The sequence below is a fragment of the Eufriesea mexicana genome, unplaced genomic scaffold (assembly GCF_001483705.2).
Source record: "Eufriesea mexicana isolate 0111107269 unplaced genomic scaffold, ASM148370v2 scaffold474474812, whole genome shotgun sequence".
In the NCBI taxonomy this organism is placed as follows: Eukaryota; Metazoa; Arthropoda; class Insecta; order Hymenoptera; family Apidae; genus Eufriesea; species Eufriesea mexicana.
In genome coordinates, this window is record NW_016907966.1 from 122,270 (window position 1) to 137,216 (window position 14,947).

At 27.9% G+C, this 14,947-nt stretch overlaps 1 protein-coding gene across 2 annotated transcripts; it reads right to left on the reverse strand.

The window, feature by feature from the left end:
• Positions 1–661: 661 nt before the first annotated feature.
• On the reverse strand, positions 662–14,836 carry LOC108549462 (ovalbumin-related protein X). Of its 2 annotated transcripts, none has more exons than XM_017902847.1 (4): positions 14,752–14,836; positions 3,586–3,933; positions 2,399–2,768; positions 662–1,507 (listed from the first exon to the last, which is right to left on the reverse strand). In XM_017902847.1, exons 1-4 carry the CDS (start codon positions 14,770–14,772, stop codon positions 906–908), a joined length of 1,341 nt encoding a protein of 446 aa, XP_017758336.1. In that variant the 5' UTR covers positions 14,773–14,836; the 3' UTR covers positions 662–905. The 2 variants fall into 2 exon arrangements, with proteins under 2 accessions (XP_017758336.1, XP_017758346.1); XM_017902857.1 differs by lacking the exon at positions 14,752–14,836 and adding an exon at positions 8,806–8,989 and having other exon boundaries at positions 664–1,507.
• Between the last annotated feature and the right edge of the window lie 111 nt (positions 14,837–14,947).

Below are 14,947 nucleotides of genomic sequence, written 5' to 3' on the forward strand. Positions count from 1 at the left end.
TCATGAATAAAATATTCTGTATGTTTAACTCAATTTTTCGTAACACATATACAAAACATAAGCAAAAACATTCATAAATAAATATATATTCTTAAAAGCTATCAAATATTTAATTTATTTTATAAAAATTTATGTATTTTCTAATCAATATTTTTTTTTTTATTCAGAGTGTATAAATACATATTGAACTTATAGTACAATACTTTAAAATTTTTCTATTATATTAATATAATCTTGTACTGTATTAAGTTCTTTCACATATAAATTATTCTATCATACTTCACAAAGGAAGGAAATTGTTCATATATATTATAGATTTATATCATAATAATATAGATTTAAATTCACATTACCAATAGAAATGACAGTTTTTATTTTCAATTATTACAGATTAACGCGTGAAATCTTTTTCAACGTTCCAGCGTTCACGCACAATTACGAATATCAAGAAATTCATACAACAGCAATTTTCCAACTTTGATATTATAAAAGATATTCGATCGTAATGTTGCATCACAATTTTATTCTTTCCATTATAACAACAAATAGCCATTAAAAATTCACACATTGAACATTCATACAGTATGACGAATTTGATAGGAATTAATTTTTTTGATTTCAATCATTCAATTTTAACTTCAACTCTAAGCTGAACGCACTAAAATAACCGAAACAGTCTACATTTCATCCGTATTATTCATTGTTTGTATAAAATTATACAACAACAATTTCTAACAAATTTCCCAATAATGCTCTGCGAATAGCAATCGATCATACTGGTCCCAAAATTCAAACAAACCTTGTTAAACACATATACACATGCAAAACTTGTTCATTCTGTGCTCCAGATACTTGAAAGATAAACGAGAAACAACAACGATAATTATATTAGTTTGCCAAACGTCTTAAGCCGATGTCTCAGCGGTAGTTTGTTGTGGATTAGGAGAACGATAAATTCCACAGAACAAAATAGTACGTGTTGGTTTCTCATAGATAAAGTAGAGGAATGGATGATCTGCTTTGAAAAGTGCCGGTTGTAATGGTCGTCCAGAACGGAAACTTAAGAGGGCAGTAGCTGCAGCCGCAGTGGTGCCCTCTTCGGTAACTTCAATTCGTGCACGATGGACAGCATCACCTAGGTGCAATGGTTTCTCACCATCAGCGACGAAACCTCGAAGATTAGCCCTGCCAGGAGTTACTAATTCCGCTACTCCAAGAGCATGAAGTAATACGGCTAATGGAAGATCTTTCTCAATTGTAAACTTTGGCAGAAAAATTTCTACTTCTTGAGGAAGTACATTTTTGGAATCAAGAAGCTCACGAAGTTCCATAAAATCTGGTGCACTGAAGATACGTTCTATGACCTGTCGAATACTGTCTCGTTCTCCTACTTGCTTAGAATCGCCGACGGTGGAACGGTGATACGGTGGAAGCAGGATGAACATTGAGACTTCGTTTCCCTTATAAGGTAATTCTAGGATGTGTGCGGCAAGTGTTTCGGAGATAACTGTAAAAAATATTAAATATATTTAGAGATACGCAATAAAATATAATTATTTGTCTAAAATAAATCAGTAAATACATTTGGATATTTTTGTGTTTATAAGTACTAATACTAAATTACATTTTCAGTTCCATTCTTATTAACAATAAATAGTAAATATCTCTCCATTCTGTCTCATTTCCATAAACAAATATCTTTCACATTGTTAGATTTAGTTTTTAATCAAAACATTTTGTAATTTCAGCAACAATCAATGTTATAATCTTCATTTTGTAACATAAGTAGTATAACATACCTATAATACAGGCTATTATTATTAAAATTTTTTGACATAATAAAGATATGAGGATTCTTTTATAAATTTAAAATTGCTAAGCACATAAGTTACTGATTACAAATTAAAAATCTGATATTCCTTTTTATTACTTGAAACATATAATTTTGGTAATTTGTAATTTTTACTTGCTTTCATTACTTATTTACTTTAATGTATAATAATATTACTTCCTAATGCTATTTAGTACTTGTTATTAAATAATACTTAATAAACTTAGTAAATACTTATTGTAAATTAAATATTTTATAATACTAACGAATAATTTATCTATATGAAGTTGTTTTAGAGTTATCACTTACTAACGAATGTGATAAATATTATCTCTCAATATTATCTCAATATTACCTCAATTAATCCATAAAATGGTGTTTTTATCATTTAACTAATACAAATATGTAATAAGTAACTATTTAACAAAATTTGTTAAATAACAATAAAAATCTTAAGAAAAAAGATGGGATCGTAGAATAAAATAAAAATCTTTTTGAAAGGAAATGCTAGAAAGAAGTTAAATCACAGACAAAAATTAATATTTCATAATGATTTGTTCAACTTACAATGATTGAAATTCCCCTTTTGTTTCATGAATGTGACCATAGATTGCTGTGTTTGGGAAGTATGGAAAAGACCTTTCACGGAATTTGCAGGATCGAAACGGCTTTGCCATTGTCCTTTGAAATACACCGCATTAGCCAGCACTAAATCGGTATCGGCTGTGATGCTATCAGCAGAGAAAAGATCGTGAATATGCCCTTTAGTCATGTTGCTCACCCAGTTGTTCATATAATCACGAACCGCGCTTGGGTTTGTATGGAAATCAATTTTTTCCAGCTCACTGCTGAATAAGTCTAACATACAATTCTCCACTTTTCTCGTGTCCGATATCCATATTCGATTTGCTGAGTTATACTCATAGTTAGATGAATTCTGGATAAAAAAGAAAACTGGATTAGTGAATCATTCTGTAAATATTTTTATATTAAGTTAGACAAACTATCGAAACTTTATAAAAAATAGATATAACTATAAAGAGTAAAAAGTATTATTTTTCATATTGTTTTCAATACTATTGCATTTTCTAGATTAAAATGTATTATACTTTATACTCTAATATAATCCTATAACCACATTATCGCGAATGAAATATAATACATTGTTTAATCTAACAGCATAATATCTATATCTATACTCATTAATTACTTAACTACAGTATCAATTACTTTATAGATAACTTTATAATTTGATAACAATAGAACAGAGACTATTTCAATTACCTAGCTCTCAGGAAACATCAAAGAAACTTCAAAAAATCGTACGAGAATTCTAGATATGAATATGAACATTTTTTCTTAACATATTTTTCACTGAGATCTACTAGTTACGACTCTCATTAGCTCAAACAACAGTGAGAATTATACATCTGATTAAATGAAGTCTCTCTACACAGTATCATCCGTTCACATCGTTGAAACAAACATTACTTATTCGTCGTACATTACATTCGTGATTGTTCGTTACAGAGCTGTGAGGTCAATATGCTTCCTACTCGAATTCCAAGAAATTAAGCTATTTCAAGGTATGTCTAACTATACAGACTGTGAAGGTTAATAGATCTAGATTTGGATACATTCTTTCTGTCATGCAGTTCGACATCCTGCCTGATGTCACGATTATGTGGTTCGCCTTGGAATACTTGTAAACTTGAACAATAATGATGCAATCGCTCCACTTTGAGCCTGCTCACCCGGTTACCAGGGTCCTTCCCCGATTTTTCCAACGAATAGAATCGCATCATGTCGGGCTTGGATAAATCGTTGGGTAGGTGCAAAGTTTTCCGTAATGCTGTTTCGGTAGAATCTCGAGCACCATAGTACGCCAAGGTCAGAGCCTGGTGTATACTGTAAGGACTATAGAAAATATTATCGCGGGTCTCGATCTGTGCCATTTGCTTCAGGGTGTCAAGGGCGAAAATGAATCTCGAGTCGATTATGGATTTCCTCGTGACCGTGCTTATCATTGGACTGTCGTTTCCAGTCAAACATTGTGCTGACGATTTGTTGAGTAATAATAGCAGTGGTAGCACCAACGTTACCTGGAAGAAAAAATAATCCATTGAGAAAATCTGCGAGGAGTGAAGAGTTTGTTCTCATGCAAGAAATTAAACTATTGTGAATAAGAAATCGTGGGATTAATGAAGCATGAATAGCAAAGACAGTTGTTTGGGATCTCGTTTGTCCGTTGAAAAAGACAATTAACCTAAAAAGATGGACATATCAAGCTCATCTATATATTTTGAATTATATTTTAAAAAGCAGTTTGTTTGTACTATAAACATGATTGCTTTATGTTTGATGATGTTTTGTTTTTTTTTTTTTTAGTCGTTAAGTATGATTTTGATTTATGTTTGGTGATTTAAAAAAGTACTTTTACTTCGCGTAATTTGAAAATGGGAAGTGCAGTGAACGTTTTCAAATCAAAGGAATAATTCATCTTACGATAATTTGGAATCTTCAGGAAAATAATAAAAATTAAAAAAAAAATAATAAAAATACAATTTAATCTCAAGAACAGATAAAAGCAATTTTGATAATATCATTCATACTGCATGTTTTCTTCGATCTCCAATTATTTATTTTACGTACTTTCGTAATTCGATTTTTTATTTATTTCCCACTTATTTTCTTTCATAAATTGTAAATATTTAAAGCGATAAAATATATTTATGTTAACGAATAAACGAATTTTGAAACTGAACAAGTACTTCCCTATATATAAAACAGATTACAAATAATTTATAAAATTAATAATAAACTTTGATCGTTAAATTTCATGGATCAGAATGGGTCATTAATCTTGTAAAAACATAAAGAACGAAGTTCATTCAGTGTTTTGTACACAAATTCTAATAAATAGTAAATAGAGATGGAACGAATTTATGACTTATGATGTAACAAAAAAAAGAAATGCAAAATAAAATATACGTGAATCGATACACGGAACTAGTATGAAATATGACTTAAGACAGAGAAACTGGTATGAAGTATGATTTCAGACACGGAAACTGAGATAAAATAAATGCGTAGTTTACACGAAGTTGTATTTTATGTCTGGTAGACATGTATGGAGTAGTTCCTGTATTACTGCAGAATTTCAACAGTTTTATTATTATATGTAATAACATAATTACAACTATGCCGTGGACGAACAATGCAAAAGGAATTCAAAAGCAAATTACACTTCAATGCAGAGAAATAAATTTTATAAATATCATGTAACAATATTTTTTAACATTAATAAACATCTCTCACAATGGAAATGTATAATGTGAGGTTATAAACTCTAAAGATAAATTTTATACGTAAAAAAACATTTAATAATTTCGATAAAAATAATCCCACGCTAAAATAAAATGAAATGAAATGAAATAATTAAATTACAAAATTTGTAATTGTAAACCAATTTGGAAGAAAAGTATCAATGAAATATTTACTGTTATATCAACTCGAATAAAGATTCATTTATGAAATAGATATACAGATTGTTTAATTTCAAAAATTAACGCCATTAAAGTAAACGCGATATTATAGGAGACATCTCACTAGAAATAAAAAAGCAATAAGGAGAAAAAAAGAAATAAGATAAGGAAAGTAATTTCAATTCTACAGTTAGAAGTTTTGTAAACCCATTTTATTTTGGTAACCATAACCTCTAAACGTAATCTGTGCGAGTGTTTATTTAGATCGTGACGTATAGGTGGACGTAATATCAACAAATAATTTGTCACACACGTCATTCATATCTACGACACTTTTATGCTGAATATGGGAAAAGTTTCGTTTAAGTGTCACGCTCTGGTTACGTATAATGAGCCACTTTGTAATTTTAGTAGGATCAGCTACCCGTAATTTCAAATCTCCAAACTGGTTTCCCAGCCACGATAATTGAAGATTAACGAAATTAATATTTATTATTCGTCAAAACGTTGTATTTACTATATTATGAAATTTGAATGCATAAAATTTTTGTATTAATCATGTTGAATTGAAGTAGTTCATTTTGCATTAATAATTATTTAAAGGCAAGCAATATTTTAGTCCTAAATCTATTGTTTTTCATTAATCAATTTTGAAAGTGATACAAAGTGAGATCTATTAACAATAACATAAAAATAACACATTTATAATATTGCTATAAATGTAGTAGTTTTTATAAAAAAATTTTATACACATGCTAATCTTTAATTCTGTGATTTCACGTTCTTTTTAATTGTATCCTTTATAGCAAATAAATATAATTATAGAAAAATAGTTTATTTGGTGTTTGTTTCTATTTGCAATTTTCTTTACAAGTTTTCAATGGAATAACAATTTTAATTCCTTATCACCTATAAAATTTTCTATATCTTAAAATATTACATTTTATAATAAACAATATACTGTTTGTTGTGTAACGAACTTATCAGTTTAATCACTGAAATTCTTCATCTTCCATAATCTATGATTTTTAATCTATGTAATGTAAAATATTTAATATATCCTTCAAATATTAAAATCCTTCATCTTTCCACTTAAATAAAAATTCTCCTTAGATAATCATACGTGTACACGATTACAAAACAATCATTATTCAATGATATTAAATAAACGGTACGGGGAAATAATGAAATAGTCATTCAATCAGTACAGACGACCATATTTCTTACTTAATCATATTTTTTAATTTAACATACTTTCACTGCCACCATTTTTTACTGACAGAAATTCGACTGTCTTTCAGAGGTGACGAACGGACGTATGTATAAAATAGAAAGCGTCTTCTAATTGCTACGATCAACCTAGACGAAAACGTAGAACAAATATGAGAGGTTCTCGTGGATTTTCTGGAAGGTCTGAAGTGTAATTGTAAAACTAGTGAAAATTGTACGATCTGGGACGAAAGAGAAGCAAACGTTGAGACGAGTGAAAGCAACGAACAAACCGTGACATCATAGAGTCCGGCTTTCTTGGCTGAAACTAACGTATGACGAGCCTCGTGTGACGAAAGCAAGAGAAAACATACCACGCCTCTACAGGTTGTTCCTCATACTACTACGTTCAGCACGTGGGAAACTCGCTTGAATTATTCCACTTCAATTTCGCCTTATGCAAATTCTAGTACGGATTTTACGTAATTTCGTATGCAACTTTCCAGTTCCTCGTTTGACAACCTTCAATTTCACCTTGTTTCGAAGTTTACGTTTCCATTGCATATCCTTCTAAACGAAACGTTTCATGACTTATGGAAATTGTATCGTGTAATTTCTATTTCACACCTTTTCTCTTCTAGAAATTTTCTCTCCTGACTCTGTGGAACACTTTTACTCGTTTCGATACGTAAATATTCATCTTCTTCATCTATCGAGTCACTGTATGTTTTTCTAGAAATCTTTAACAATGTGCTTACATAATTAACCATATATTTAATTGAATATACTACATATATTTTGACTAAATATATGATTAACGTTTAGCAATTTAATGTTATTAATATGTAATAAATGTTTATAGAAATATTTGACTATGTAGCTATGTAAAATAAATTATAAAATTTATTATGGAATGTGAATAACTTAACCTTAAAAAATACCAGAATATTCAGTAAAATCTATTTTTTGAAAATATTTTCTAATTTTCACATTGTTAACAAAAATCGGTCTAAAATTCTATTTCCGGTTTGCTTACAAAAATACTATATCCTTAGCTTCAATTTTGACGTCTATTTTGCAATAAGATATTATCAATTCACTATGATATGTTTCATTTCAAGGACACTAAAAATTTTCGTAATTTTAGCAGTAATAAGATGTACGAAATCACATCGGAAATCCTACAATGTCAACAAAGGCAGTCAACGAATGACAAGTGGATTCTTCTTTGAGATACGTGTCCAACTTTATAACTAAAACACGTACGGCGTATGTAATCAGTTGCTGACTGTACACAAAGTCGAATTAAAATCGAATTATCGACTGCGACTAACACAACTAATCGATCGTCAACCGATATAAAAATGACTGTACCGACATTCCTCGGGAACATCCTAGCCAATAGAATTTCTGAGATTACAGAGTTTTTCTAAGAGTAATAAAATCAATAAAGAACTAGCTAGTGTGTCCTTCATAGATTGAGGAAGGCTGATCGTAAAACTGTAAAACAAAGCATTAAGCGATTTATTTGAAACAAGAAGATTAACAACGTGTGAAAATTACTAGAAAAATGTGAGAGAAGCATTCGATGAAAGAACAATATTCGAGATTTAATATAAAGTGAAGATGAATAGTGTGGGAAGAAAAGAAAGGGTAGTGCGAAAAATGTATGCAACGAGATAAGTTATCGCGTTTGAACTTTTTATTACTAAAAGAGTAACGGGTCATCCATAAAATACAGTTTTAGTCGATCGAGTATAGAAAATTTACGTAAGATGTTTGAAATCACATTCAATTCTTTTTCAAAGAAAATTAAGATAAGCAAATATAAATTTACGTAATTAAATAAAATGTTTAACAACAGCAACAGTAAACGAAGTATTCAACGAGTAGTCATTATTAATTAAGAATAATATTTAATACCCATACACTGAAATAACAATAATAATCATTAAGTGATTGCTAACTCATATCTAATGTAAATTTAAAATCGATAACACTGAAATACAGTATACTATAATATTTCTTTAGAAGAAGATAAAGATTGTAAACGAACATTCTTATATCCTAGAAAGAATCAAATATCACTAACATTTATAAAAGATATTCCATCAAATTATAGAACAGTTTTATTTTAGGACAACTAGGTCCAACATTGATCGCTTAACTACAATCTACTTTCTCATAGAACATATCAAAATAATGCTAATGTAAGTAAAACGATAACGTCCAACCCATACTACGCCGTTTCTGTTGTTTCGTCAAAGGATCACCACTCACCAGTTTAAAAAACATTTCGTTGATCTGCACGTTTTCTTTGTTCGGATTTTCAAATTACAAACTAGCTGACCACGAAAAAACGTCCGTTTGATGTTCGCTACGATACTGAACTGAGTCCACAGAAGGAAAAGCAGAGTCACCGAGATGCCCGCGAGTAACTGGCTCCTCGACCACTTCCCCACCACATTTCTGCTCACGAGTTAGTGTCACATTTATACATGGAACACGAATCCTTTCCAGTGGTGCGACCACGTCCACTGAGCCTATAGGTCGTTCTTCTACGATGTTGGAAATGCCCAGTAGTAATGGCTTCATTGCCAGGAAATCCCGTACACAATCGGTGGGGAGGATACGTCACAATTGAAAATCGTTGATACAGTTCACTAAATACATATACGCCTTAATTATTGATGCAAACGAATATATTTATGATTGATAAATTTTTAATAGTGTCGTAGGATATTGAATCACATTTAAGGTTATGGTGTAACTATAACCAACCGAGATTATACTGACGTTCGAAAGTTTGGGTTCACATTTAATTTTTATTCAGACAAGAAGTATGAAGTATGAAGTATTGATATAATATATATATATCAATAAATAGTGTAGATTCTTGAAACATTGGATCCTGTTTTTTATCATCTTGCTTAGCACATCCATTTGTAAATTTTTTTTATTCAAAATTGTAAATTATATTTTTACTAAATGAGTTATGCCAAAGTCATAACAATAACTGACATGCAAATCAGGGTTGATTCGTGTAAAATAGAGATAAACGACCAGCATAACAACTTTGAGTTTTTAGATTACACTTCACTCGACACCATGTGCAGGTGAATCAAGGTTATTAAACTTGTTTGGTTACATTCAATAACATGCTACTCTAAGTAATCTTCTTCTATGATTTCATGTTCATTAACATAATGCAAATCTGAATAAATTTTATTATTTAAAATACTAATAATAAACGGACTTTAATGAATAAAAAGCAATTTTACATTCTACGAGATTTAAAAAGTAATAGTATTCAAATTCCTAAATAAGAAATGATACCAAAGTTTCTAAATAAAAAATAAATAATAATACTCCAAATTTTAAATAAAATATAAAACAATGATATTTAAATTTCTGAATGAAAAATGAATTATAATTGTTTTTCTTATATTTTTTTTAGTGTCTTATAGTCGCTGAAAAGTCAACTTACAATAAAGTGAATTTCCTAACGTAACCGAGAACTCTAAAATAAAAAGAAAATTCTTCTTAAATTTATTTAGAAAATTCAAAGTTAATTTTGATATCTCGAAAAATATAAGATATATAAAAATCGAAATTTATTCTCGCCTAATACGTTACTTCGAATAAAAAAAATGTTATCAAAAACATATTTTTTTACAGTCAGTAGATGACGAGTTATTTGAGATGGTCATTCTTATGAACTCACCTTATATGAGTGTATTATCGTTTTATAACTATAACGATATGTTTAAAAGCTATGACTTACTGTGACAAAAAATATGTTTGCCTTATTAGCTTACACTAAATAATTCGTTATTTAATGTAAAATCCCTCACAATTTTATCAGTTTCCACCGCAAAAGAGTCTGCGCTTCCATTTCAATGTCATTTAAAATGATCACAACGGAGATCACAACACATTCTACGCAATTTCGTAGTTTACAAGTTACCATCGATCGGTATCAAGCGGTATTCACTGTATTGATTAATTTTTTTATCTGAACGACAGTTACTACATTACCCATAAATCTTTAAAATTGATTACATTAAATATTCAAAAACATATTTTTAAATCACTGTTTTTATAAAATTAATGATGATTTGTACAAAACATTTCTAAATGAACGAAATATATGACTGTAAAATATTCTATTAACAAAATATTTTAAGAAATTTTTAATTTATTTAATCGCAAAAGTGATCAATATATTTGTTATAAAGCATTGCTTTTACTTGTAGTTACAACGAAATTTCTCGATTCCCTCTAATTTTTAAATATGATTGTGTAAAGTAGCTACATAACATCTTTGATAATATTAATATTATGGTATTAGACGATGACAGTTTTTTAAACTACATGCTTGATTAGATCAGCATTTTCAATGCAGTAGCGATAAAACATTTTTCACTTTGTTTCATCTTTTCTATTAATAAACAGGACAGTGATGAATCTAGTAACCGAGAGGAACATCTATGTAACTTTTAAAGTATCCGTTAGATATCACTAGCGTTCCTATACTTCAGTTACATATTATTGCTCTTATTAGAAGTTTATTTTGAAATATTATATTAACATAAAATGTAGGTATACTATTTGCATCATTTTAATTTAACTTAGATGTTAATGTCCCTTCCTTATAATTTCATCTTTGCTATATATTTTATTATGTTTTATTACATGCAAACAGAAAGTATTTTATTTTAAATCATTCTTAGCCTAAATATGTTGTATATGTATAGTGTATTTTATGCAGAAAGGCTAATTTATCTATCTCTTTAAATAAGATAATTAAAGTTAATGAGAAACGGATAATTAGATAACTATATACTGAGATTTCAAGTAGTATAATTTTCGTAAAAAAGAAAATTCATATTTATGGTATTTTACTAAAAATTCCTATCGATCTTTAGGTAAATAAAAAAACCTTATATTTTAATGTAATTATTTCTTTATAAATTCGTTTCCTTTTTTTTGTAATTTTCCCTAAGCGTACAAAGAGATTTAAATACAATAATTTTCAGAAAAAATTGATCACTTATAATGAAATTTTGTAACATGAAACATGAAATCAGTATGAAATTTCCTAATAATGAAATATTTACAGACATCATCGGAAAATGAAAAAGATGGAAGAGATGGAAGGATTCTTTACTTTAAAGAAGAAGAAAAATGTATATTATTTAACAAAGAGGAAAATAAAATGAAAATAAAAAGGAAGAAATAGTTTTAAAGCTAAAATACTTCAACAGTGAATTTTTAGTAAGGAAACTAAGAAATATCAAGTCAGTCTTGAAATGAAAAAAAATTTGCTGAGTATGAGAAATATTATGCCAAAACAAATCAAACAGCTGACTTAATGGAACTCAACAACATTTGCAATTATTCGAAAAAAAGGCGAAAGTTATAAATAAAAGTTAAAGAAGTAATAGAAAATCAATAATATAAATGGAAAAAACAGATTTTTGTTAAAAAAGAATACAACTTATATTATATAATTATTTCGAATAGATTAAGATTTAAAAATAGTAAATGAATCATGGTAAAGCTTGCATTTGAAATCGTATTCTCTTTAATTTTCTTTCTATTATTTTTCCTGCGAAATTTATATAGCATCACGTATAAACCAAAATACCTTTCACAACAGTCAGATAAAGCGAATTGAAAGAAGATAGTTCATGATTCGTTGAAGTGTTAAAAAATACAATAAAGACAGTTAATATAACTTAAGGTTCGTCAAAATTAATTAAATAACTTTATCTCCTGCTATATAACTTATTCATTTAGAGAAACAAATAGAATTGTGTTTTATATTTCTATGGACACAACAATACGCTTTATGCTATATACGCTATTATAAAGCAAAATTTTTATTATTTGAGTTTGAATTTATTATTGTACATTCTTATCTTGATGTAATTGAATTATGAATATATATTATGTGTGTATATATGTATAACAAAGTATATGTATAACAAAGTATCATGTTTCAGGATGGATGATACATTTGAAAAAAAAGAATAAAGTTTTTTCGCTAAAAATTTTATTTTTATAAAAGCTGAATCGGAAAATTCGTTGAATGCATGCACATTTGGCTAACTTTCGTCTAAATAAAGGTTATGCAAGTGAGCAGAAGATTATTCGAAGCCAAGATAAATCGAAGTACAGAATGTTTGTTTCTTACTTGTATCATCTGTATGAAAATAACTTAGTTGCAGCTTAGAAGTCTACAAAATTTACAAATAACATATCAGTGTATATACTACATATATTTTCTGTTCCTAGAAATATAACAGTTTGACAACTTTGCGACTTCATGGTAATTTGCGGAATAAGTTTTTCTACGTTTCATTCGTGCTCGAGAAAAATAAGATAAATACGTTTAGTAAAAAAATTAAACACTTATTTAGAATTATATGATTTAAAAATTATGGAAATGGAATTGTTGTTAATTTTTTGATACTGATATATTAAATCTATCGTCTTAATTTAAGCTGTACATTGTGTTGCATTTGAGTTGAACATTTAAATTGTTTTTGTTGCTATCAAACGGATAAAAAAATTTTTATTAAAGGTCATCAAAGAGTTAAGTTTTATAGGCCTCGATATTGACTATAACATCGCTTTATAAAAAATGAAATGATAACTTCAAAAGTACTTTTTTATCATCATCAGATATACGCCGTGGTACCACTTAAACTCTTTTTAATCATTTTTCTATACTTTCAATAGCAATGAATATTTAGATGTTCAACAGATGAGACAGTCTGTGCATTTGAACTATCTTCAAAGACCAAAGTATTATAGGTCATTGAATTTACTTTGAAATGAACTATCCGCTTGCATAAGAAAAATGGATAGTTCCGTTAAAAAAAAAACCAAGGTTACTTAGAAATCTTGGAAGTACGTCCAAGACGTACCATTATAAGATGTCCCCTTCGAAACAGAATAAATTTCATTTGAAACATTTTTTGAAACGAACTATAGTTTAGGAAATAACTGAATCCGAAACTTTAAATGGAACACCTTGTATATCACGTTATTATTGTAATTTTATTAATTTAATAATTTTTCATTGATTATAATACAATATATTATATATAATTATAAAAGTTATTTCAATTATAGTTTACATATAAATGATCTAAAAAAAGATCGACGAAATTAATGATAATGGTAGCACATTATCGTTCATGTTTGTTTTCGCTTCTCTTCTCACATAACAATGAAAAATCGATAGTTAAGTACACTTTATCATAATATCAATATCACTTACTGATACAAAAGTCACGCTATGAAAATCTGAACATGTAAATGCCTCGTATATCATGCTTGTTAAAAATGATAAAATATATCAGATCACTTAATTTATTATAAAATTCGTTCTATTTTTTAATTACTTTATATCTTATTATATAAGTAAAATTTATTAAGTTCATATATAAGTATCTTTTAATTAAAATCTTTTAATTAAATGAATTAATTGTTATATTACTGAATGTGCAAATAAACTGATAAAAATATTCAATTCCCTATATTTAGTTACTTACTAAGATAAAAGTTTTCTATTTCTAAATGATTTATTTAATTTTAAATCTTTTTATTCCAAACACAAAAATTTGGAAGATTCCAAACGTGAATATTTATTTTCATATAAAGCACATTATATTCTTTGTATACATCTTATATCTCTTAAAGTAAATGTAAACGATTACCTCTTTTATCAAAGAAGATGTTTAAGTCGAATGTTTATTATAAGAAGTGTAAAATATGAAATATAAATTACTATACATTTCTCATAATTAAAAAAGGAAAAGGAAAACTTAGATGTAAAAATTCATCAATCTAATAAAAACCAAAATATGAGCTTAAACATTCCAAATATTATTTATCATATATATCAAAAAATCATCTTGTCATTTTTAAAAAGAAACATCTTTAATCTAAATTCTAATGATTCATAAAATTAATTTTTGTTAACATTTATTTCTATATATTTAAAATATATCAAATATACATAACAATTTATTATAAACAAAATATATAAAATTATATAACATATATTTGATAACTAAAAATTAAGAATGTTATATCGTCCTATCGATTACCCTTACTGCGCAAAAAATAACCTAAATCTAGTTGAAACTATATAAACTAAACTTACTTGAAAATAAAAAAAAGAAAAATACGAATTATTCGTAGAACACTTACCAGTAAAGTCCTCACCAACATTTTCCACAATAATCAAAAACTTGTTAAACCAACTGAAATTATCTTTCCCCTTTGCTCTTTTTAACTTGAAGTCCAACGAAGTTCAACAATACAACAGTTATTTTTGTACACAATGTTTATTAACGTTCTCACGCTACTAGTATCATTGGAAAGGCCAAACATTTAGGTTAAAATA

What these genes read in the sequence shown, in the direction of transcription:
- LOC108549462 (XM_017902847.1), bottom strand. Translation starts at nt 14,772, where the DNA reads ATGTTGGTGAGGACTTTACTG. An exon ending in GGAAGGACCCTGGTAACCGG is followed by an intron (nt 2,769 to 3,585) that starts GTGAGCAGGCTC and finishes TTTTTTATCCAG; the next exon opens with AATTCATCTAACTATGAGTA. An exon ending in AAAGGGGAATTTCAATCATT is followed by an intron (nt 1,508 to 2,398) that starts GTAAGTTGAACA and finishes TATTTTTTACAG; the next exon opens with TTATCTCCGAAACACTTGCC.